At 32.4% G+C, this 27,433-nt stretch overlaps 1 protein-coding gene across 1 annotated transcript; it reads left to right on the top strand.

The window, feature by feature from the left end:
• The first annotated feature begins 24,699 nt into the window (after positions 1–24,699).
• Positions 24,700–25,390, top strand: LOC131154829 (protein NIM1-INTERACTING 1-like). Its single transcript, XM_058107602.1, has one exon. The coding sequence runs from the start codon at positions 24,831–24,833 to the stop codon at positions 25,218–25,220; it is 390 nt and encodes a 129-aa protein (XP_057963585.1). The 5' UTR covers positions 24,700–24,830; the 3' UTR covers positions 25,221–25,390.
• The last annotated feature ends 2,043 nt before the right edge of the window (positions 25,391–27,433 follow it).

Raw genomic sequence — 27,433 nt, 5'->3', positions numbered from 1 at the left:
CTTCGAAAAGAACCAAAATATCCTAGGGTTATAACCTTAAAAAAAAAAAAATCCATCCTAAACACAACCCCACAGCTTACCCTGTAGATAGGGTAGTATAAAGCAATTTCCACTACCTCGGAGCTCGTTCCGCTCTTCTATCTGAGTTTCCTGAACTGTTTTTTAAGGCTGGGGTGACACACCTCTCAGTAAGGGATATAAACTAATATTAGTGTGTGGCAACGTAAGTAACATTGTATTATGAACATATACTGAACATGGTATATTATATCTGTTAAATAAAGAAAAACTCGTACATAATTCATCTACATTTAATAAATCTAACAAAACTATTCTGCATAAATTTTTATAAATCATATTTCATATAACTTCTGTACACATAAAAATCATCTGCTATATCTGCATAATACTAAAATCACACCCTAGATGGATAGCTAGTTGATGTCATGTATTACCCCCGACATAACTGGGTTGTGCGGCCCATAGGCAGGACCTAATAATGGCTGGCCTACCACGCTAAGTCAAACTAATAATTCTGTAAGTACGATTGGCTTACTCAACCTGGTCTGGGCTGCCAAGGGCAACTACTCCCACGCTGATGCACAATCGACTATCCAAACTAAGTCATCCGGGTTTTGCTATCATATAATACATTTCTCATAATACAATTATGTTCTTAAATAACATTTTCATATTTATGAAATAAAATATAACTTTTACATATTTCAAAATAAAAGTTGTCATTTCATAAATTCTGAATAAACTGTCATTTTAAAATTGATCACAACATCTGCGCCGGTTGAATATCTTAGCATCTGCGCCGATTGAATTTCATAATATAAATGAAAATACAATTTCTATAACGTTTATAGCTTTTTTTTAAAACCGTCGTTAAACCATGTTTGTTCTATGTTTTTATGAAATATTCTAACATGCTACTAATTGCAGTAAAAATCTATACTCATGCCAGACATAAATGAATACTATTCTATCACATATTATCTGGCCTGAAAACATATATTTTTCTTATAAAAGTAATATTAAATCTGTTTTTCAAAGTTTCCTCAACTCCATTTCAGTATTCCCAAAACTATACATAATTTCTGAATTCAATACTAAATATTGAATAATATTTTTTTTCTAAAAATACTTGACTTAGTTTATCCCCTTACCCGTTTCTTGGAAAACCTGCTAAAATCCTAAACCACGTGTACGGCGTCCCAAAATTCCAAACCCTGAAATTAGATTAACTCCATTTTAATCAACTCAAACCCCTGTATATTGACATCTAATACATTTCATGGGCCCAAAAATACTTAATACTCATGAAAACCTTAAAATAACCCACTTACTATGATTTTGGGATGGAGCCCAAGAACTCCAAACCAACAATCTGCTCCGGTTAAGTTATAGAGAATTTCCTCAGATCAATGTGGTAACTCTTGATCGTCAAAACAGCAAAAAACGGAGCTGAATCTGAAGAGAGAAGGTAGGGTGGCCAAAACTTAGAGAGAGAAACAGAAAGAGCTTGATTTTCTCGCTGAAAATGTGATTTTTGCATATATATATGCGAAGAAAATGAGTTCGTCGACGAACCCTTAATGACCTGAATTTCCTGCTCTCAGTATCTTCCAGTCAACGAACACGTGTACTTTGTCGACGAGTTCCAGAAGGACGTTTGTCGATGAGAACTCTAGGTTTGTTGACGAACTCCTGTTGATGCTCTTTAATACATTCATTTTCCTTCTTTTCTTTTCCTTTATTATTTGATTGCTATTATTTTTCCAGGTCTCTACAGAGCTGCAGCCATAGATGTTGAATCAGATGAGACCGTCTTGTGGCATATGCGCCTTGGGCATATAGGGGAACACTGCATGAAAGAACTACACAAGAGGAAACTTTTGAAGGGCTTGAAATCATGTCAGCTAGAATTTTGTAGGATTTGTGTTTTTGGAAAACAGAACGGGGCAAAGTTCAAATCAGTTAAACACAAGACAAAGGGTATTCTTGATTATGTGCATTTAAATGTTTGGGGTCCGGTTAGAGTTGCCTCAAAGGGTGGACATATGTATTATGTAAGTTTCATTGATGATTACTCACGGAAGGTCTGGTTTTACTTCATACGTCACAAATCAAGTATATTTGTCAAGTTTAAGATTTGGAAGGCTGAAGTGGAAAACCTGACAAGGAGGAGAATCAAATACTTAAGGTCGGATAATGGGACCGAGTACGCTGATTCTCGATTTATGGAATTTTGTACGGAGCAGGGCATCAGAAGACACTTTATAGTTCACAGGACACCTCAACAAAATGGTGTGGTAGCACGGATGAACCAGACTCTTAATGAAAGGGCCCGATGTCTCAGATTAAATGCAGGGCTACCAAAGAACTTCTAGGCCGAGGCAGTGAGTATGGCTTGTTTTCTAACAAAATCGATCACCAAGGGCATCACTAGAGGGTAGAGTGGCAGAAGAGGTTTAGATGGAAAATGAAGTAGACTACTCTGGATTGAAGGTATTTGGGTGTCTATCCTATGTTCACATATCTAGTGAGGAGAGGTCTAAGCTTAACCTAAAGTCTCGTCATTGCATTTTTTATTTTTTTTTTGGGATATCCAGAGGGTGTAAAGGAATACAAGCTATGGGACCCAATGGCAAACAAAGTGGTGATCAGCAAGGATGTAGTATTTGATGAAAAGGCTATGGTGAAGCGTACTTAGAGTATGAAGAATAGAAACAAGAGTCAAAAATCTGGGGCAATTATGAACATGTTGTGCTGGTGGAGTTGGAAGCTCGGGGCAATGAAAATTATCATGGTCCTATGGTTATAGGGAGTTCTAGCTTGGGAAACAAGCAAGTCGACGATATTCCTATATGGAGATCCAGACGCACTATTACACGTCCACCAAGGTATGGATTTGAAGAGTTAGTATTTTATGCTTTCCTTACTAGTTGCAATGATCAAACTACTTTTCAAGAGGAAGTGCACGGCCAGGAGAAAGATAGGTGGATGGATGTGATGATTGAGGAGATGGAATCACTACATAAGAACCAAACTTGGGATTTGGTGGAGCTTCCAAATGGGAAGAGACCGATAGGTTGCAAATGGGTATATAGGAAAAAAGAGACAATTTCAAAAAAGGAATGAGAGAAATTCAAGGCATGGTTGGTGGCAAAACGATACTTACAGAAGAAAGGGATAGGTTATGATGAGATCTTTTCTCCAATGGTCCAACATACTTCTATCAGATTTGTGTTGGGGTTGGTAGCCCATTATAATCTTCATTTTGAATAAATAGACGTGAAGATGGTGTTTCTTCACAATGACTTGGAGGAACAAATCTACATGGTACAATCAGAGGGATTCATTGAACCAGGAAAAGAAAATTTTGTTTGCAGGTTGAAGAAATCTCTTTATGGGCTGAAAGAGTCTCCAAGGAAATGGTATAAACGGTTTGATTCTTACATAATCAAGATTGGCTACAAAAGGTGTGAGTATGACTGCTGCAAATATGTGAACAAGCTTGAGGATGGTTCTTGATTATGCGTCAAAGTTGCGTAATTAGGTATTTAAATTCATGCATTAAAGATTATAATTTTAATTAAATACCAAATTATTTTCAATATTTTAACAATGAGCTCAATTTATAGTATTTGGGTTTTTATTCGACAAATTATGGATTTTTGGTATCTTATTATTGTAGGATGATTTTTGAACATTAAAGTTTAAATTAAAATGTACGCGGGTCATGCATGAAAGAAATCGGACCATGCATGCAAAGTGAACCATGCACGTGAGGGCCATAGATTTTCATTAAAAAAGCCACGTATGCGGGGTTCATGGAGGATAAAGAATAAAATGATGCAAATGGAGGCGTTGAACGCAAAACGAAGCTAATTGGGCGATTATGGATAGTTTCAATACTGTTTAGTAATCTAGGAATAACTCTCTCATCCGACCTTTGATTAAGATGATTCAAGATGCTACTATAAAAATCTAAGAAAGTTTTCTACAACTTTCATGTTTTGATTTTTGAGATATACTGGCTGAATCAAGATTGAAATCGTACGTGAAGTTACCATACGCTGTTTTTTATGGACAATTTCGACATTGTTTTGTAATATGGGCATAACTTTCTCATCCAAGCTCTTATTGAGGTGATTCATGATGATATGGAAACACAAGAAAATTCTATACAACTCTTATGTTTTGAGTTTTGAGAGATATTGACAGTATCGAGGTCAAAATCGGGCATGAATTTACCATATGATTATAAGTTTTTAACATAGGTCGTGAGAGACAAGGAAAGGCCCATGCTTTTGCAAGGGCCATGCAAGATGTGCAAAAATATGCGTTGGAGTGAGTGGCTTTTGGATGGTTGAAAAAGTCAGGAAGAGGAGAGTAGGCTTTATTAGGATTAAGAGAGAAAAAAAAACAAGTTTTGAAAAGTCAAAATAAAGGGGCTAGGGTGTTACCTTTATAAGCAGCTTGGAGTAGGGTTTTTTAGTCTTGCTTTTCTTCCTTGGAGGCCGTGCACAGCAGGAGAGGCTTCTCCAATCTCAACCTCACAGCTTGCACCTCTTTTCTCTCTTCTCTTTCTCTTTTTTCAGTTTAATATTGATAGATTTATTTTTATTGTCAAAACTTTAGTTTACTTCAATTTAAAGTTGGGTTTAAATATTTGTTTAAATTAGTTCAAGAACCTTTTTTTTTTATAGATAATTTTTTTTCTCTCTCTCTCTTTTGTTACTTCATTACTTTTTAAATACCTTGTTTAGATTTATTTTATTGAAGCTTTTTGTTCAAGTCAATTTTTGTTCAAGCAAGTACTTAAGTTTAATTTATATTTGAAATCTTTGTTTAAGTTAGTTTAACATTGAAGTTTAAGTTAATTTATTTTTTTGTGTTTGAATTTATCATTGGATTGAGTTTAATTTTTGTTCAAGTTATTGGTTGGATTAAGTTTAAATTCTTGAATTGATGTTTAATTGAGTTTTTTTATGGTTGAATGTTTAAGTTGATTCATAAAGTTTTTGTCTTTAGGTTTTTGTCCGAAATTTCAAATGTAGGTTTTATTTCTTGTCTGAATGCTTAATATAGGATTGTGTTCCGCATTTAATTTTGTTATCGTTTATTTTATTATATGAATGGATCATTGAGTCGGGATATTAATTGTGTTAATTTTTCCCATCGTCTATTTATCGTTATTAGTTTCTTGTCGTTAATTTTATTTGTGAGATGTATGTAGTTTACATCTTGTTTCTTTTTAATTTCATCACAAAATCTCAAAAATCTCAAAAACTAAATCTGAACTATGTTAAGTAAAATCTTCTTTTTTCTTATTTTCTTTGGGATTTACACCAAGTTTGGAATTAAAATGCATTCCTTGAGGAGACGATCTGATCCTTAGGCTAATTATTACACGACTGAACTCCTCCTATACTTGGAATAGCCTTCGTGCTACTCATTTTTAGAGTGAGTTAGTTCTCTTATTTTCTTGTTATTGTACATCGATAACATGTTGATAGCTGCAAAGGATTTAACTGAGGTGAATAGTTAAAGGACCTGTTGTATAAGGAATTTGACATGAAGGAACTTGGCTCAGCCAAGAAAATACTTGGGATGGAGGTTCACCGTGACAGAACTGCATGGACGTTATGGTTATCTCAGTGCGGTTACATACAGAAGGTGTTGGAGAGGTTTAGCATGGCTAATGCAAAACCTATGTGTACACCTCTAGCGAATCATGTCAAGTTGTCTACTGCAGATTGCTCAAGTACGGATGAGGAAATCCATGACATGTCAAAGGTCCCCTATGCTAGTGTTGTGGGGAGTTTGATGTATGTCATGATGTGTATAATGCCAGATTTGGTTCATGCGGTAAGCATGGTAAGTAAGTTTCTTTCTAATTTAGGAAGGCAACATTGGAAAGCCGTCAAATGAATACTTATATACTTACGGGGTACATCAGGATATGGCATCATGTTCGGTAAGTAACAGGGTTGTCCTTCAGTTATGGGGTTTGTTGATGCTGATTATGCTGGAGATATGGATAACAAAAGATCTACAACGGGATATGTATTTACCCTTGTAGGAGGACTGGTGTGTTGGAGATCCATGGTACAGTCTCTGGTAGCATTATCCACGACTGAGGTGGAATATATGGTAGTTACCGAAGCTGCAAAGGAAGCCTTATGACTTATTGGTTTAGTCCAAGAGCTGAGGTTACAGTAAGATGGAGTGGTGCTACATTGTGATAGTCAGAGTGTCATTTACTTGGCGAAGAATCAGATATACCATGCTAGAACCAAGCATATTGATGTGAGGTTCCATAGGGTTCGGAAAATGATTGCTTTGGATGAGCTTGTGTTGGAGAAAGTTCACACATCTGATAATGCAGTGAATATTCTGACGAAAGCAATTACTTCTGAGAAGTTCAAGTGATAGAAGGGAGACATATCTAACCAAGCATTTCAAGTTCAAGGTGGAGCAATTAGACATGTTTTTCAGGATTCTCCTATGGGGCGTATAATCGCCAAGGTGGAGATTGTTGTTTGTGGTGTGGCTCTTATACTTTGGATTTCGTAAACAAAGAAGAAAGAAAAACATAAAGGGGTAGCACAGCAGGGGCTCGTCAACGAGTGCCCTGTGATCGTCGAGGAGGAGACAGTAAGGACTCGTCGACGAGTGTCTTGTGCTTATAGAAGAGAAGATTCTGGGAGGCCCAAAAGTTCAAAGTTTCTAAAATACTGAGAGCAAAAAAATGGGATCGTCGACGAGTGGAATGATTCGTCAACGAGTGTTCTTCTTGGTCTCATCGACAAATCCCCTATCCTTGTTGACAAGAAGTTCTAGGTGGCGATTAGTTTTTTTTTTTTTTATTTTGAATTTGAACGTTGGGGTGGTTGGGTAATCAAAGAGAAACCTCCGAGAGAGTGTTATATATGTCATTATAGGCATGTATTGAAAAGAAAGAGTGATCATTTGACAAGTGTATTGTGTAATTTGTGATTTCTATAGTGAAATTTGTGTGTCATTACTTCCGTGGATGTAGGCTTTGTCGAACCACGTAAAATTTTGTTATTGTTCTTGTTCTGGTTGTTTTTCATTTACTTGTTGTATTTATTCCGCTATGCATCTTAGCTATTCGATCCATATCACAACATATAGCATTCGCAATTGGATGGGTTTGGGTCAGGTATCCATTGGGTGACTCATTTACATTTTCTTCTTCTTCTTCTTCTTTTACTTTAGGGCCCTTTGGCTTTTGGGTCGTCCACTTTTTGGCTGCATATTTTTTTTTCTCTTTAAAAAGTGCTATTTTATTTTAAAAAAAATTAGTCAATTTTGATTGAATATTAAATAAAAAATTAAAATAAACATATTATATTTTTAAACGGGTACTTAAGATGAACCCGTTTATGATCCATTTATTAAACGGGTAGATTTTAGTTTATAAATTAGTCATCCACTAATAAACGAGTCAATCTAAATCCAAATTCATTTAACCTCCATTCATTTGTAATGCGTCCAAACTCAACCTGTCTACCTGTTTTGTCACCCTTGTAATTATTATTACATGTGTAAAAGTATAAATATATTGTTGGCGTGATTTGTCAATTAAGAAACAAATTTAGAGATATTATAGATTTAGTCATACGTGCAAAATCCCTTCCATCGAGGGCTATACAGATTTTTACCATGATTATAGGTATAAAATCTATATAGTCAATGATGAGGTTGTGAATCTCTCTATATATATTTGTACAATATATATATATATATTTTTTTATTTTATCGATTTATGATCATGTCATTAATTCGATCGCTCTATTGATTTACCACTTATCAATTCAACCAACCTAATTGGCGCAATAACTTTACCTTGATTCAATATTTAAAATTTTAGATTTGATGGATTTAATATTAGGAAGTTGTGTTCTAGAATTTGTTGAAAGTAGGGTACATGGGCTGCATCCCTTGATTTATGGAATGGTGGAGTCACTTCAAATAAAGAAAATTAAATTAAGCAATAAAATAAAATAAGTTCCCCATCCATTTTGATCCCGCTGAATGAGAATTTATTTAAGTCTATTTTTTCAAAGGCTTTGACTAAAAATTATGTATATATATATATAATAAAATGTAATCTTTCATGTTTGGTTATTGAGAAAGTAAAAAGGTGGATAAAGCATTTTCTTTCAAAGAAAAGAAATAGAAAAGAAAAACTAAAGAAATATATTTTTAATTAAATATTAAAAATATGCATGTATTAAAATAGAAAAATGATATAATTTACTTTCAATAACTGAGAAAGTAAAAAATGTGAATCAATAATTTCGTTTTGAAAGGAAAAAAAAAAAAAAAAAATTTCTTTATATTATGTTTTTTCTTTACATTAAAAGTTACTTTAAATAAAAAAAAAATTAATAAAATTAAAAATTTTGAAAAACAAATGTTAGTGATGTGAAAAATTAAACTTCCATTCATTAACTTATTATATATTTTAATATTCTCTTATTTTCTTTTATGATCAAATATATAAAAAAAATAGATTTCAATATTTTATTTTTTATTTTCTTAGACTTTGTTTGCTTCAAAAATTTTGTTTGAAAAAATAAAAATAAGAAAGAAGCTAATTTTATATTGTATTTTCTCTCTATAAAAAATACGACTAAAACTAAAAGTTTGCTCTCATATGATTAAAAACTAAGAAAAAAATGTACGTTAGTGATATGCAAAATTTAAATTTTGTAATATTTTATTCATTGAATTTTTTTTTTTTTTGTAAAAAAAATTCTTCTAAATTTTCTTGATAACCAAATATAAAATAATAATTTCATTTATATTTTAATTTTTTTCCTCTCATTTCAAATTTCTAAATGGGACCCTAATGTTTTTCTAAGTTGCAAATGGAATTTAAATTGTTTCAAAAATTAAGGACCTACTTGGATCACGAATTTTGATTGGAAAAAGAAAAGAAAGAGAAAATAAAAAAAAAAAAACTCATTTTCCATTATATTTTCCCTCTATACCAAATATGACTAAAAATTAGAATTTATTTTCAATTTGATTTATGTCACACCCCTAACTCGCCAAGTGAGGCCCGGGGTGTGATGTGATCCAATCACTTGTATCTGATACCATAACCTCAATCACGTAGCGGAAAAATAAATAAGCATCTTCAATAATATACTAGAGATCTATATAAACATCCCAAAATTTTCCCAACATCCAGTATCCATATATATACATCTCAAAAAACTAAAAATATAAACCCAATAATACATCCATGATCTCTACCCTCTCACAAAAATGCTATGCCAACAAACCTAGTCCCAAGCTCACTAAGTTCGACCACGCTGAGGTCCTGAAAAATATGAATTGTATAACGGGTGAGACACATCTCAGTAAGATGCAATAGATTAATACCAGTGTGTAGCTATCATGAGTTTAGTGTATACAAAATATCATCAGTTGTTAATTAATCACAGTTATAAAATCATTTTCAGACCATACCCATACACACAAAATTATTTATAAGAGAAAGTTTCCAAGGATATGAGAGATTACACGCCCATACATATAGCTCCTCTCTACTCTAATACGTTATGCAACCTAGTATGGTTACAATTGATACCTATCAGCGCACTTGCCTTTCTTAGCAAGCTCTCAAGCGGAGAGTTTACTTCGTCCTAAATACATATAATACTACTATATTTAATACATTTAATACTTCGTTACTTTACTCTTTATGTTGTTATCTCTGTAAAACACAACTCTTCATAATCTCTATTTTCACATGCTCTGTTCTCCTATAACATACTCTGTTATCACATTTCACATCCTCGATCTATCTTCATATATTCTGTATTCACTTACACTGCTCTGTATTTACATGCACTATTCTATTATTGTGACGCCCCGATTTTCGTACAATTTTTTTTAATAATAAATAAATATTTACTCGTCCTCAAAAACATCCATAAATCGGCTACGTCAAAAATCCTACTACCATACATATGACTCAACCCGCATTGGGTACCGAGTAAAAATTTATTTTATTTATGAAACCTAACAGAGGAGGACAATATATTCATATCATCCATAATACAATATCCAGAGTACTAACATACACATATATACAATACTATCTCATACCCAAAAACAATACAACCCTAGGGAATCACACCTCCTTAGTCTACCAAAAACTCACCCTACGTGTTAGGGTCCCAGCTCCCTATGGTCACGGAGCTCTATCACCAAATCTATCTTTGTTTCCTGAAAAATTTAGATAATTAGGGTGAGACACATCTCAGTAAGAAGGAATAAATTATTCACAGTGTGTGGCCATATGAGTTCAGTTATAACATGCTTTACTTATCAAAATAACATTTCATCTAAGAAAATACACTGACAAATATATTTTTATAGTCATATAGATATACAACACAAGCTTTTATAAGCTTTAAAATCATTTCTCAAATTCAATGATTTCCAAAACATAATTGTCCACGAAGTTCATAAGAATAGGAAAGATTACCCACTCATACAGGTAGCTTCCCTCTGCCCTAACACGTTATGCAGTCAGGTCTGACCACATTTGATACCTATCAGGACACTCACCTTACTCAGCAAGCCCTCAGGCGGAGAGTTTCACTTCGCCTCAATTATTTATATTATCAACTCACACAATTCCATTTCTCAATTTAACATTCTTTATTTCTCAATTTTCATTCTTTTTTTCATTTCTCATTTTAGCCAATTTTATCATACTTTCACTTTCCGTTTCCAATTTTACTTTCCGACTCATGAGTATCTTTGGTATCAAATACCAAAATCGCGTCTATAACTCACGGCCACCCTGAGGATCTTTCTATCCACGCCATGCTTCCCCTTATGGTCAAGGTTGTGCGGCTTAAAGGCTGGATCTAACCGCGGTTGGCCGACCCGGTTAGATCAAATATCATATCACATATCGCGTCTGTAGTACGACTGGTCGGCCTATAACCCTGATCAGGACTCAGGGGGCCCAACAACCCTACAAAATGGCTTAGTCGACTGTCACACCACACGCCTCAAGAGTCCGTGTGGTTGCACTAATACCACTAGCAATGGTACCGTGCTCAATATCATAACCTTCCATCAGGGTTCACTACCACATACCCACAATCATTATGTAGTATTAGCATTTTATCAATCATATTTCAGTATATAACAATTCAGTTCAACATAAATATTCTCATCATTTTTAGTGCACATTTCATCATCTCGTAATAATATATATCATATTTCACATATTTTCACATTTTCCCAAAATACTCATACCAGTAATTTGTATAAACTCATTTCTCATGCAAATAATTTTCACTCACATATAAATATCACATTTCATTATTTTTCACTAATCACATCAATCATTCTCATTTCAATATTTTTTCAGAAAATACTCATCGTTATATTTCACATTTTTCAATACATGTCATGTGTCACACAATTTTCATCTAATATTCATAACATATTATTTTCACTCCAAAATATCACAATTTAAAATCACTCAAATGCCACACAATTTATCTTATATTTATTTCGTAATAATTTCCAGAAAAAATACCATTAGCACATTTTCACATATTAATTTAAACAGTAATTCTAAAAAATACTGTTATAATTTATTCCCCTTACCTGACTTACTGAGAATCTCATTATGACCTAAATCCTACGCCTTTGGCACCCGAAATTCAAATCCTTAAATTCACATTGTTCCTAAATTAATTAACTCATTTCCCCTAAAACAATACTTAACTAAGGTTCCCTAAACTCCATATACCCCAAATTATCATTTAAACTACTATTTAACACCCCCATTTAATTTTCTGAATTTTACCTGCGAGACTCAAAATTACACCCGCGGCACTCACTCGGGCCTTAAATTTCGAAAATTCCACTTCAACTCCAAATACTCAACATTTTAGCAATTCTAAATTAATCCTAATTAATTAAAAAATAAGCCCCTTAATAATCCCCATACCCTAAATTTAGGGTTTTGCCCACGACGACCTCACGAGAATTTCGTCCCACTAGACTTGTAGAGAATCATCCCTAGATTCTCGTGGTGGTGTCCATTCATCGATTGGGCTTATAATTTGCAAGAAATTAAAGAAAAAGGAAAAATTGGCTTACCCCAGGAGATACGTTTACGCCGCTCCTACCACCGATCCATTCCGGTAGAAATGGTGGCAGCGGAGAATGGAGTCCAACGGTATCTTCCGATTTTCGATCGGGTAAAAATCCATCACGAAATTAAGGAGAGAGGGAGAGAGAATGAGAGGAGAGAGAGAGAGAGAGAGAGAGAGAGAGAGAGAGAGAGAGAGAGAGAGAGAGAGAGAGAGAGAGAGAGAGAACCTGATGGGCTCTCTCTCTGTGCATGTTTGAAGAAGAAAGGAAATCCTGAAGCTTCTTTAAGCTTCAGGATGAGATGATATAATAATAATAATAATAATAATAATAATAATATATTTAATTAATATTAATAATAATATATTTTATTAATAAAAAATAAAAATAAATTTTAATTATTTTTTTATTTTTTATTTTAAATGTAATTAATTATTTTTTTATTTTTTTATTTTTTTTGGAATCACTTCACTAATCTTCTATATTCCTTTTTGGGGTTATTACAATTATACCCTCGTTAAATCTACAAATATGAATTTAAAACTCACTGTTAAATGGATAAAAACTGACATGCTTCTCCCCATGGCGGGTTGTGTGGCCGTAAGCTGGACTTAATCCTGGTCAGCCCACTAGAGTTAAATCAATTCCCAACTCTTCAGTTTACTAGTCTGATTGTCTTTCCCCATACTGGTTTAGACTCTAGGGGGAACTCTACCCTTCACAACTCAATCGACTATTTAATACCAACACTCTCTCTAAGACGTGTGGTTGCACTAAGCTCTCCATAACTCTCGCAACGGTGTCTTGCGTACTATGATCCATCAGAGTTCTAAAACCATACATTACAATTTAACATTAATATTCTACTCTAATTAAACAATTCTAAATCTAATATAATCCCAACGCATTTCAATATTTCAACATATTATACATATTTCATAACTCAACACATTATTTTCATTTTTCCTCATGTCACACGATTTGAATAATACACATATTTATATAAATATTGAAATAATAAGTCAATCCATATTCATTATCTGCTTTACTGAAAATATAGGTTAAATTATCTCTACAATTTATCTAATACTCAAAATAAGCATTAGAAAGAAAAACGGAGATAATTAACCCTACTCACCTTAACCAATTTTAGAAAATGTAAAACAAATTCCAATCAATCATTTCAACCAGTCAAATGATTCAGAGAATACATTACTTAAATCATGTAGCCTTTTTCTTTACTTTAATCAATTCATTTTCGAAAATAATAGCTATTAACACAACCCTAGGCTCAAAACCCTCCGTTTAAACGGTTGGCTTTCGAAACTTGCATGATAATCATATACATACACATATATTGCCATTTTAACCGATAGAATTTACAAAAAAATTGGTTTAATTTATTCCCCTTACCTGATTTCCTGAAGTTACGTCTACAAGGATCCCAAAACTGTGCCTGCGGCGCTCACACGAACCCTGAATTCATAAATCCTAGTTTAATCAACTCAACCTCAAGTAAAATACTATTTTAACATTTCCTAAGCCCCACAAACTCCAAATAAATGATTAAGCTCCCAAAAACATTAAATTTTATTAATTCCCTAAATCTTACCCTAACCTTGAAGTGGTACCCAAAAACCCCAAATCACAAATTCACTATGATTATCTTGGAGAGAATTGCCCTTAGAACCACGTGATGGTTTCTGATCGTCAGTTTGACTAAAGATTTGGGAAAAATTGAAGAGAGAGAGTGGGTTTACCTCATTCCAAGAGTGGTGCCTACGACGCTCCTACGACAAATCCACTCTAGTTAAAATGTCGGTGGTGGAGAATGGAACCTACGGGCATTTTCGTTCTTTAATCGGCGCACGTTTGGCTAAAAAAATCGAGGAGAGAGAGAGAGAGAGAGAGAGAGAGAACCGAGAGGCGTAGGGTTGGATCAAGATTTCTAATTGAAATTTGATCTTCAGATTGCATTCAATGCAATCTTTACATAACAATATAATATTAGTATTATATTAAAAATTAAGAAAAATTATATATAAATAGTTTGTAAAATAATGTTCAATATATTCATTGTTTTCTTTCTTATTTTACTTGATAACTAAATATGAAAAAGGAGATTCCTTCATATTTTTCTTTCCTTTCCTAAAGATTTTCCAAGTTCCAAACAGGACCTAAAAAAAACTATACTCACCCAACATTTCATCTCTTGTATTAATTAAAAAAGAATGAGGTAGTTCTCAACTAACATTTTTCTCTACATTAAATACTCAATCTTAGAAGTTATCATTAATTTAAAAAGTTTACAAACCATGAACTTATACATAAGTAATTTAATAAAATATTTTAAAAATATAATCACAACTCCATTATTTGCTTAATTAACAATTCATAGAGATCATTATTATTGAATTGTAACTCATATTCAAAGAGTATCAACTTAAAGGCTTTTACAAATGGGAGTATGCGCAAGACTTCCTTATCTGCTTAAACTAAGTTAAGTGCGTATGCGTCATGGGGAGTGCAAAGCTCCCCCGTGGTACCGTGCAGTATATTAAAATCAAGCACAATATAATTGTATATCATATGAGGATATTTTAGAGCTTCCATATGGGGTTATATATACAAATTGTAGCCAAGTGGAAAAACCTTAAGAAAAATTTTCATTTGACAATAAAAATAGTGCAGGGTTCCGTGAATGTGAACAAATTGTCGAATCACGTAAACTTGAGTTTTTCTTCTCTCTTTTAATTTTTTCTTATTGCGACGTCCCAAATAAGGGTTCGAGGAGGGCGAGGTGATAATAATATTGAAAATTTGATGGAATTGCTACTAACCTATTATTTTCCTAGATGCGATTAAAATACCTAATTATAACTCATTTGATCGGTCTCTAGACTAAACTTTAGGCCAAAGAACCTGTAGTCTCAATTTGTTTTTACTAGAATCAGGATTGGAAGTTCAATTATTCGAGCGGAAGGTATTCGCACCTCCTACACACCCATTCGACGAATGGTACCTAATTAATTATGAATTATTCCCAAATTGAATTTAACGGCCTTTAATTAACTTTTTTAAAATTGACAAACAAATAAGTGAATAAATAAACAAATAAATTAATAGGTGATTAAAAATCTCAGTATGATTTATGAATGTCTAATAAGATCTTCAATCGAAAGGATCTCGTTAAATAGAACTAATATAGGTTAGGTCAAAAATACCTTATTGCCCTTTTTCAAATCATAGGGACATACATAGGCAAAAATCAAGGAAAATGAGCGAAAAAATCTTTAAAAAAACATCCCTATATTTTTAAAAAAAATTTTGTAAAAATATTCTGGAATTTTTCAACATTTTTCTAAATTTTTGTAGGATTTTTAAAGACTTTTTCCATTTTTTTCTAGCTTGAAACAGCCCAAAAATATTTTTTTTCCCTAATTTTCTGACCTTCAAAAAAATTTTCCTAATTTTTTCAAATATTTTTTTCTATTTTTTATAATTTTTATTATTTTTCAAAAAAAAGTTAAATGAAAATAAAAAATAGTTTAGGAAACAGACCGATTTGATTGATCTGAACCAGGTCAACCGATTCAGGAAGTGGGGGTCACGTGACAACACAGAGTGGTGATACATGACACTTTTATTTTATTTTATTTTTTTCAATTTATCGTAGTGGGGTGACATCAGCGTGATGTAACCCTATCACATGGCATCATCTGGTTCCTTTTGTTCTTTTTTTTTTTATAAAAAGATTTATTATAGCACGGTGACATCAGCATAACATTACCCTGACACGTAGAAGCTTTTGAGTGACTTTAGGTGGTTGACAAGGATCACTAACGTGACAACAATCCATTCATCTAGAGAAAATACAAATCTAACGGCTGAGAATGTGACACGTCACCATCCCACAAAATGATTGAGCAAGAGCACTATCACCAGTACCTTAAATTATTGGGCATTTATCCCTAAATCTTGCTCCATCAATTTGAGAAATTTGTCCCACGCCTAAGGGTCCCAAGCATGGCCTAGCACTAATAAAATATCCCACTACTCACTTCAAATCATTAATGCATATTTTACTTAAGAGAAAATACATTATAAAATATTTAGTCACAATGGATTATAAAAACTTGAGTCATAACCTATGAGCAATTTTACTTCAGGTTATAGACTTTCATTTTCACGTGAATTATTTTATATTTTATAACAAGCATTGTCCCTCTAAATAATTGGATCATTTACTTTAAATTTTAATATATGGATAAGATAAAAGGGTAACATTTTTTAATAATTAGAATGTAGAATTTGAATAGATGTGAATTGATGTTACATTTTTTTTTTTTTTTTTATGAATCGGGCTATTGTAACAAGTTTGGGCTACACAACGTAATCCATCTCTCATCTAATTATATTTCTTTTCAAACTTCTCAAGAAATAATTATTGATGAGGCAATAAAAAAAATTTATTTGTATTTTAAAGTACTTGAACTGCATTAAAATACGGTAGAAATAGATGTTTTTAGTTTTATTTTTGAATTTATTTATTCATTTCTTTAATGTTTGTATTTTGTTACCATTTTAAAAAATAAATAAATAAATAGTGTGTAAAATCATATTTTTATTCATTGATTTAAATATTTTTTATTTTCTTTCTTGTTTTAGTTGATAACTAAATATGAAATAGTAGATTCCTTCAAATTTACCTTTCCTTTCCTAAAGATTTTCCAAGTTCCAAATAGCGAATAAAGAAAATTATACTCAACCAATATTTTGTCTCTAGTATTAATGAAAAAAGAATGAGGGAGTTCTCAACCAACATTTTTCTCTACATTAAACACTCAATCTTATAAGTTATCATTCGTTTAAAGAGTTTATAAAATATGCACTTATACATAAGATCATTATTATTGAGTTGTAACTTATATTTAGATGGTATCAACTTAAAGGATTTTCCAAATAGGAGTATGCACGAGACCTCCTTATCTGCTTAAACTAAGTTAAGTATGGATTAGGGGTGAGCAAACGGTCAGTTCAGCCAAATTCGGTTAATTAACCGAATTAACTGAAAATTTTTGGTTAATGAGAACTATTAACTGAATAGACCGAATAGAGGGGCCTCACCGAACTGAACCCGACCAAATTACCTTTTCAGGTAATTCGGTTAACCGAATTAATTTGAAATTAATTAATAAAAACATAATATAATTTTATATTTTTTTACCAAATACTAATTAACATATTAACAAATTAACATATACTAATTAACTTATTAACAAATTAGCATATACTAATTAACAAATTAACATGTACTAATTTATATTTAAATTTTAATTAATTATTAAATCAGTTATTTCGGTTAACTAAATTAACATTCCTCTTAACCGAAGTGATTAACCGATTAACCGAACTTTGTAAAGCCATAACCGAACCACCGTATCACGCCCCGAACCCGAAAATGGGACCTGAGAGTGAATTTAATAATCTAACCTGTCTCTATATTAATTAAAACATACATGATACAGCACAAAAAGAGGGTCCTACCCTGTGGGGTGAACGGATACCCTATATACATACACATAAACATCCATACTCATCAAAATACGTAGCAGAATACAGTCTTTTATACACATACAGTATCATACAAGAGTCTATACAACTAGCATATACATTCCCATAATACCAAACATACCCCAGGTGTTTCTACAAAAACCATCTAGAAAACCTGGATACCAAAAGCCCGTACCTAGTAGGTACTAGCAATAGCTACGACACCCTTACTTCTAGACGCTAGGATGCTACTTACGGCTACCTAAAGGACCTGAAAAATATTGTACGTACATTCGGGGTGAGACACCTCTCAGTAAGGAAGAAAGCATTTTATATCAGTGTGTAGCATACCAGTGTTATTTTACATACTTCATAACACTATAAAATACGATACAGTTCGAAACATTTACATACAGTTTCATACTTATACATATAGTTCCATACAGTTCTAATATTTTCACAAAACCATTCCAATTCATACGATACCCAAAACATATGGTCAGTGTCGTCACACTAGTTCGCAACTACACAAGGTCACCTAGTCTCACAGCAATTACATTGCTACATACGCAACTACGTTGCGACGACCGAGGCCCTAAGTGATTACATTGCTCCATATGCAACTACACAAGGTCACCTCGTCTCACAGCGATTACATTGCTACACACGCAACTACGATGCGACGACTCAGGCCCACAATGATTACATTGCTCCATACGCAACTACACAAGGTCACCTCGTCTCATAGCGATTACATTTTTACACACGCAACTACGCTGCGACGACTCAAGCCCACAGTGATTACATTCCTCCATACGGTGTAAAACACACTCTTCGGTGATCAATCGGAACATACTGGTGATATTTCACACCCCGGATATATAGTCAGCCACTCTAGCCCACGGTAGTTAACCGATACATGGCTGTTTTACAAATCCCTGGAATCATTTTGGAACTCACATTCCTATACATGTCAACGTATGGTAATAAGCTGCCACATAACTGTTTTACAAATACCTGGAACAAATACATACATTCATACATACCACACTTATTTGGTTTACGGCAAATCATATCGTTTATAAATTCAAGTATACAGTTTATTCAAATATGGATAACAGTCATTTCAATAATACAGGTTAAACAAAACGAACGGTTTTCCAAACAAAGTAGAGATGATACCCAAAATCCCTAATTTTTTCAAAAACTATAACCCGAAAATTCCACATTTTTACCCGATAGATTTCTCAAATAAGTAGTCAAACCATACATACGATTGTAGCCTACAAGCTTACCAATCCCGATTTTGAAAATAAACTGATATAAATAGAATCCCCTTACCTTAACTCGAATTCGAGCTATAAACTCTATGGTCCCCAAAACTACGTACCGAGACTCCAAAACCTACAAACCACATTACATTACATACTTACAATCTGTACTACTACACATATACTGAATCAGAAACGAAAACCGAGCCTTACCTCGATTTTATTTCAAAATTCGAGATCGCTCGAAACAAGATTCCGATCCGCTAGAAACGTAGAGAATCCTTCACTAATCCTCGCAGTAACTTTGGATTTGCGTTTCAGGCAACCAACGGCGAAGCAATCAAGGAGAGAGAGAAAGAGCTTCAAATCCTAGAGAGAAAGAGAGAGAGAGAGAGAGAGAGAGAGAGAGAGAGAGAGAGAGGAAAACCATAACTTAGCCAAGAAGAAACTACAAATATTCTTATAAAGACCTTTGACCCGAGGGATTTCTTCGACAAATTGGTGTTTCTCATCAACGAGGTCTTCGAAGATTTCGTCGATGCGACGAAAATTTCATCGACAAATCCTGATATTTCCAGCTTCCGCCCCTCGACTTTTCCTCGTCAACGAACCTCTGAATTTCGTCGACAAGAATCCTTCTACCTTCGTCAACGAATTATGGCCTCGTCAACGAAGTCTGCAGAATTCTATTTTTTCCCTCTTTTACATAATAAACCCACATCTCATGGTTCGGGTTCTTATAGACTGATCTTGTGTTCTTAACCGAACCGAACCGACCAATTTCGGTCAGTTAATTCGGTTAATTCGGGTTTCCCTGAATTATGCTCACCCCTAGTACGGATGCATTGGGGAAGTGCAAAGCTCCCCTGTGGTATCGTACAATATATTAAAATTAAGCGCAATATACGTAATTGTATATCATATGGGGTTATTATAGAGTTTTCATATGGGATTATATATACACATTGTAACTAAGGGTTAAAATCTTAAGACAATTTTTCATTTGTTAATGAAAGTTGTATAGGGATCCGTGACCGTGAACATACTGTCGAGTCACGTAAATTCATGTTCTTATTTTGTTGACTTTATAGGTTATATCTCGTTTTGATTATGACAAATACTCTTGTATTTAATGGTTGATGAGTTTATGTGTAAGATCAATTGGAAGTTTCATATAGTGCACGCACATGGACTTGAAAGAAATCGAAGACCCAAAGTGTTTATGTTGTAATTTATATTTCATATTTTTCAAGGTCTATAATATTAATTATGGTATGTAATAATTAATGCATTGCATGCATGATACGACAGATAAACTCAATAACCATAGTTTGATCATAGGGAACCACATAACCATTGGGATCACCTTCGGTTGACCGACGTCGGACCTTTTGGACTTAGTGCTTAAGGGTTAAGGCCATAGATTAACTTTAGGTCACCAAAATATAGCATAAAAAGTCCCTCATAATCTTAAAATTAATCATCATATGAATTGGGACAATTTAGTAAAGGAAAAAAGGCTGAAATGCCCAAGGATGGCATGTTCGATCAACCGAACTCAGATCTTTGGTCGACCGAACTCCCCACCGCGTCAACAGGTTGACTACTCAGTCAACCGACCACATATATACAGGCAAGCCCTGGTCGACTGAACCTCCCTAGGACAACAAGTTGACCGTTCAGTCGACTGATTAGAATTATATGGGCAACGCACTGGTCAATCGAACCCCCACATGGGAGATTCCAATCACCTGGTTGATCGAACTTCATAGTTTAAAACAGACTGATCAACCGAACCGCGCATATTTGGGAAAATCGCCTTTAAGACACTTAGTACGGTCGATCGAACTCTATCACTTGGTCAACCAAATCTTAAGTTCAATCAACTGTTGCTCTCGAGTTTGCAATATTTATCGAGATTAAAACACCGTTAAAATTTATTAACCTCAATTAAACTTTTTCAAAAATGACTAATATGTCATAAACGGTTATAATTTTGGGAAATTCTATATATACCCCCTCATTTGCAAAAATTAGTCAAGGATTAGCAATCTTAATTAGCAAAATCCTCTAAAATTCAAAAAATCTTACTTCCATTTTTAAGCCTCCTACACTCATTCTTATTCTATTTTATTGCTTAAATCTCTTTGTAAGTGTGTTTGGGTGTTCATCTCAAAGGCTTAAGCTCTCTCTTGTTATTGATTGATTGTTGTTATTTTATTAGAGAGCAAAATTTCAAGTTTCCTTAGGAGACTTTGTTAATAAGTCTTCCTTAGGAATACTTCATTGAGTCTTTGAGTACTGCATTTTCATTGCAATATCTCAAGAAGTTCACATTGTATTTTGATTGCTAAAAATACTTTTCAAATCATCTTCAAATATCTCGTGTGGTTTATTTTGAGAAATATTTGTTAAGATATTTGTCCATGTGCTAAAAGATCTTTGCAGCAATATTCTTTGATTAGTTTTATCATTTTGAGCTCAAAGATCAAATAACTTTTACAAACCATATCTGAATATTTTCTTGAGGTTTATATTTTAAGAAAATATTTGTTGAGATATTTAAACTGTGTTAAGGATCTTTCTTTGTGCATTGTGATTGAGATCATTATTTTGACACAAAGATCATATCATTTACACTCTCACGCACTAATTGCAATATTTATATAAATATTTGAGAGTAGACACTTAAACCACATTGAACTTACTTCATCATATCATTCGGTGGTATATTGATTAGATTGGTACATAATCTGTTTAAATAAAAAGCATCTTGTTGTACGCAAATTTATTTGAGAAATCTGTTGTATTTTAGGCATGACCTGAGGGCGTGGTAATCCAGTCCGATAAGGATTGTTTGTAAAGGTTGAGATCAGCCCTGTGCTAATTGACCTGATTGTTTAGGTGCCGCTCCACCCGTTAAGTGAGCTTATAGTGGTAATTCTTGTACATGTTAGCTAAGGCGGGAACGTAGGAAGTTTGCCGAACCTCGATAACATTTATGATGTCGTCTCCTTTACTTCTTTATTGTGCATGTTTGGTTAGATTTCTATTACAGTTTAAATTCCGTTGTATATTTACATTGATTTATTTTACATGCACTAGATTGACCTTAGACTTGTGTAATACTTCGGTTAGTGGATTCACCTAAGGAATAAAATTTTTAAATACCAATTCACCCCCTCTTGGGATTACATCAAAGCTAATATATTTCTTATGTATGTGTGTGCGCGCACGCATACTCTTAAAACATATTTATAGAGAAATTCAAAACCAAAACGATTAATATAATAGCCTCAATGACTTTAGCTTATAAGGTTTAATAAAATTGCTATTAAACTTTGATATATAGCCAAGGCCTTGACCTATGTGGCTATACAGAAGACTTGGGGGAAGATTTTAAATTTTGATAATAATGTTAAATATATTTTAACGCCCCAAAAGAATTATTAAATTGTACTTTAACCCCGTGAAGATATGGCATGAGTTGGTGGGCTCCCCAACAATTACCTTTCTTTACCAAACCACTTAAACAATGATTCATAATGATTCATGCAAATGGTGGAATCATGATTGTAGTGTAATTTTCTTGGTATGATTTGATTTTCATTTTGTGTTTTATTTTATAATAAAAAATTTTAAAAACAACAATAGATATTCATAATACTAATTGTTATTATTAGTATTATAACAAAAATAATAACAACTAATAATAATTGCATCAATTCTAACGTTTATTATTATAAAATTAATAGTGACAAAATAATATGAATAATAAAAAGTTAAAATAATAATTATTACTATTTTAAGGATAACAATTATCATGAAAATAATGACAACTAATAATAGTTATAATAAAAATAATATTTATCATTGTAAAATAATAATAACAACAAGAATAATAAGAATTAAAAAAAGGTAAAAATTAAAAATAATAATAATAATAATAACTATTATTATTATTATTATTTTAAGGATGATAATTAGGATAATAATCATGTTAAAAATAATAAAAATAGTAATAACAATAACAAAAAATAATAATCACTAGTGTGAAAATAATTAAAAATAAGAATAAAAAAAATAATAACAAATAATAAAATAATATTAATTGTTATTTTATTATTATAAAAACAATAACAACTAATAATAACTAATAATAATATTACTAATATTAAAATAATAATAACAATAAGAACAATAATAATAAAAATCCAATGGTAATCATCATTGTTGTTTTAAGGACGATAAATATTATAAAAATAATTATAACAACTAATAATAATTACAATGATAATAATATTTATTATTATAAAAATAGTAATAACAAAAACAATAGTAAAGGGAAAAATAATACTTCAAAATTAAATAATTATGTACAAGGGTTTTTATTAAAAAAAAAAAAATGGTTTACTTTTCATTTCATTATAGAAGCTACTAAAAAAATACTAAATGTTGAAAAGAAATTGAAACTAGATTCCATGTTATTAATAGACACAATAATTGCATTCCAAAAACAATTCGATTCTTACCTTGATTCCATTCTTTCTCAATTATTTTCCTGCTTCAATTTCATTTTACAAATCAAAGAGATGGTAAATATTTTACCAAGGAAAAAAAAAAAACTAATTAGCGATTCAATTGAATTATATAAGATTATTTGTGCATGATTGATCACTATCACCACTACCCTTCATTATTGGGCATTTGTCCTTAAATCTTGCTCCACCAATTTGACAAATTTGTGCCTAAGGGTCCCAAGCATGGCCTAGCACTAATAAAATATCCCACTCCTCACTTCATATCATTCGTGCTTAGTTTACCTAACAAAAAGTATATTATAAGATGTTCAATCACAATGGGTTATAAAAACTTGAGTTATAATCTTAGCAATTCTCACTTTGACTCATCGGATCATAGACAGTTATTTTCACTTAAGTTATTTTATATTTTACGGTAAAAACTATCCCTCTAAATAATTGAACCATTGACTCCTAACTTCTAATAGATGGATAAGAAAAAAGGATAATATTTTTTAATAATTATAATGAAGAATTTGAATAGATGTGAATTGATGTTATGTTTTTTTTTTTTTTTTAAATGAATCGGAGCATTATAACAGATTCGGACTATACAACGGGACGTAATTCACCTCTCATTTAATTATATTTCTTTCCGCACTTCTCAAGAAATAATTATTGATAAAGGAGAAATAGACGTTTTTAGTTGTATTTTTGAATTTATTTATTCATTTTTTTAATGCTTATATTTTGTTACCATTTAAAAAAATAAAGAAGTTCAGAGTTGAATATTGCATGACAAGCGATTGAAGGAGAATAACTCACCGCACTCCAAAGCATGGTTAGCAAACGTGGGCCTGGGCCTGGGCCAGGACTGCGTCACCATGTGAGGCTGAAAACGATGTGGGTACCAAAATGCGGCCCAGAAAGCGCTCCGGATCCAAGTTTTCAACGAACGCAATCAAAATTGTGGCTCTCGGTGGTCGGCCCAGTCTGACGTCACGGAATCAACGTCACCGGTCACTGACTAAAGAAACAGCCGCTTACATGTAGCAGTGACGTAATCCCGTGACGCTAGTATCCAGACCGAGTCAGTGTAGGATTATACCCATGGAGACCCTAGATGCCGTGTAACGTGTAGGTCAGTAGGGGCATTCTAGTCATTCCAACCAGGGACCTCCGGACTATAAATTCCCAATCCCGAAAAATTAAAAGTGAGTGTTTGGCTAGATAGAAAATTTACAGAGGAAGAAAGAGAAATGGTTGGTATGTTGTGATTTGCATTTTCCCTGTAATTTTCCTACCAAACATGGAAAAGAAGGGAGAGGGGAATGGTAGCGGCAACGGAAAAGACGGGATGGGGTCGGATCAGGAGAAGAAAATTGAGGAGTTCTTTGCGCTGATCAGAAGCTACCGAGAGGCTTGGAATCGGCGGAAGAGTGAACTAAATGGAGAATCGAAATCGGAAGAGAGCGAAGCGGCGACGGTAAGGAAGAGGAAGACGAGGAGCGCGAGCGAGGAGCGGCCGCGGTGGGTACCGTCGCTCGAGTGGGAAGATTTCACGACAAAGGTTGAGTTTAGATCTCAGTCCCATCCTCCGGTTCTGGCGAGAAGTGCTCCCGATTCTAAGAAGAAAAAGGAGGAGGAGAAAGAAGAGGATGCCGAAGGAGAAGGCCTAGATCTGAAACTCACTCTCTGAATTTTGAATTCCTATGGTGTGCTGATGGTGGTTGCTTTTTTCTTTGATTTTGATTTTTTATTTCGGTGTATATGAGAGTAAAGATCCGAACAAGGAAAATGTTTCTCTGGATGATTGTTCATAAGTTTTGTTTTGTTCTCGCTGTTAATTTATTCAACTTTTCAGATAAATTTTTTTAAAAAAAATATTCGTGCAGGAAAAAAAAATTAAGAGAGAAAAAAAAAAGAAAAAAAAGAGTGAATTGGAGATTGTCCCAAGGAATAATTATAATAATTCAAATTTCATGTTGTTCATTAATTGTTGACTTTCTTTGGGAATTATTGTATCTTTATACAATTAATCAAATTCAATTCATAAAAATTTAGAATTGGAGAAGATAGAAATCTATCTCAACTAAGAATTTTATTTGAGAAAAAAAAAGGAAAAATAAGAAGTAAAATTTTTTTATAATGTTTTTATATTAAATATTATTAGAAAAAAGTAGAGATTTAACATTTTTTTAAAATGCATTTTAATTGTATATAAAATTAATTTTTTTGTTCAATGATTATATATATATATATATATATATATATATTCTATTTTTTCTCACTTTTCTCGATAAATAAATATGAAAAAATCGATACTTTCATGTTTTTTTTTTTTCCTAATATTTTTCAAGTTCCAAAACTACTATAATTTTAAGACTTGTTTAGTAATAGAAAGTATTTTTTTCATTTTTCTATTTTTTTATTACAAAAATTTCAACTTATTTTTAAGTTAACAAGATTCAATTGAAAATGTGGATAATAAAGAGTTTTAGTTGTTCAAAATAGTTTTTTTATTTTTATTTTTCAAATTTAAAATAATTACAAAAAAATATAAATCGTTATTTTGTTTTTCAAAAACTATATGAGCTAGTATTTAAGATCATAGGTCTCTTATTAGCTCCAAAGGAGTTCTTAGGTAAGCTTACTATATATGAAAGAACATCATCTTGATCCAAAAATTCAAGCTTATTAGATCTTGAGCCCAACCATATATACAAACACTCATCATTCACTTAATTTTTTTAAATGTGAGATAAAGTTACAAGTGAAATTCTTAATAATTTCCTCATTAATTTATGAATTCTAACTGCTCCCCCTTGTATAGAAACTGTCTCTCTCGTGAAAGCAAGTTCATTCTCTAACAGTTGTTCAAGTAGACCTTACTTTCACGCCTTAAGTGCCTCAAATTGTATTTCACGCATCTCCGAACCAATCTCACGTCCCACATCTTAACCCTATATAGACCCATTTACCAAGCCTAAGTGAACCTTTTTGGTTTCAATCAGACACTTGATCGTCCATCTATTAGAACATGAGGATAATTAACTTTACAACTCAATTTTATGATGTCACTCACTTAGAGTTACGAACTTCTGGCACTGATAACACTTGTTAGCATCAAATGAGCTTATGAGTGGACTTGATACACTTGAGTGAGCACCAAGTTGATTAAAAACTTAAGCCCATCAAGTCTTGGGTTTAATCATATGTACAACTGTACAAGCACCCATCTTCCACTTGATTTTTCCAATGCAAGTCAAACTCACAAATAGTATTTTCAATAATTTGAATTTAGATTTTTGTAGATTTGGAATAAACTCAATACATAATTCCTACAAAAATATCTCAAATTTTAATTATTGAAATATCTCATAAGAAACATAAAATTCAGATTAAATATTTAAATAATCAATATATATTTATGACAAAAAAATATATGTACATTAAACTTGAGAGAAAGGAAATTTAATATTAATTTTAATTTATTTAAATTTTAATAAAATATAGTATAAAATTTATGAAATATCTACTTTTTAATTTTTTGAAAAATAAAATTAAACTAGTTATTTTTTATAACTAAACATTTAAGTAGTAATTTAATTGTAATTAGTCATTGGGCACACTGCATGTGTATTTATGAAATTGACCATTTTTTAGATTTTTATTTTTTCTATTTTATGATTATAATTACTCTCTCTCTCTCTCTCTCTCTCTCTCTCTCTCTCTCTCTCTCTCTCTCTCTCTCTCTCTCTCTCATACACACACTAACATACATGCACATTTTTGTTTCTGAATTATTATAAGTTGGACAAATATGATAAAGAAAAATAATACTTATGTAAGTGCTTTGAGAGACATCCCGATATTTCAAATCTGAAAATTTCATATTGGATTTCTTGGATT

The sequence above is a fragment of the Malania oleifera genome, chromosome 5 (assembly GCF_029873635.1).
Source record: "Malania oleifera isolate guangnan ecotype guangnan chromosome 5, ASM2987363v1, whole genome shotgun sequence".
NCBI lineage: Eukaryota > Viridiplantae > Streptophyta > Magnoliopsida > Santalales > Ximeniaceae > Malania > Malania oleifera.
Note: the sequence above shows the minus strand (reverse complement) of the source record. Positions and strands in the feature narration are given on the sequence as shown.

Bases quoted from the DNA above. Each gene is read 5' to 3' on its own strand.
- LOC131154829 (XM_058107602.1), top strand. From the start codon at position 24,831: ATGGAAAAGAAGGGAGAGGGGAATGGTAGCGGCAACGGAAAAGACGGG.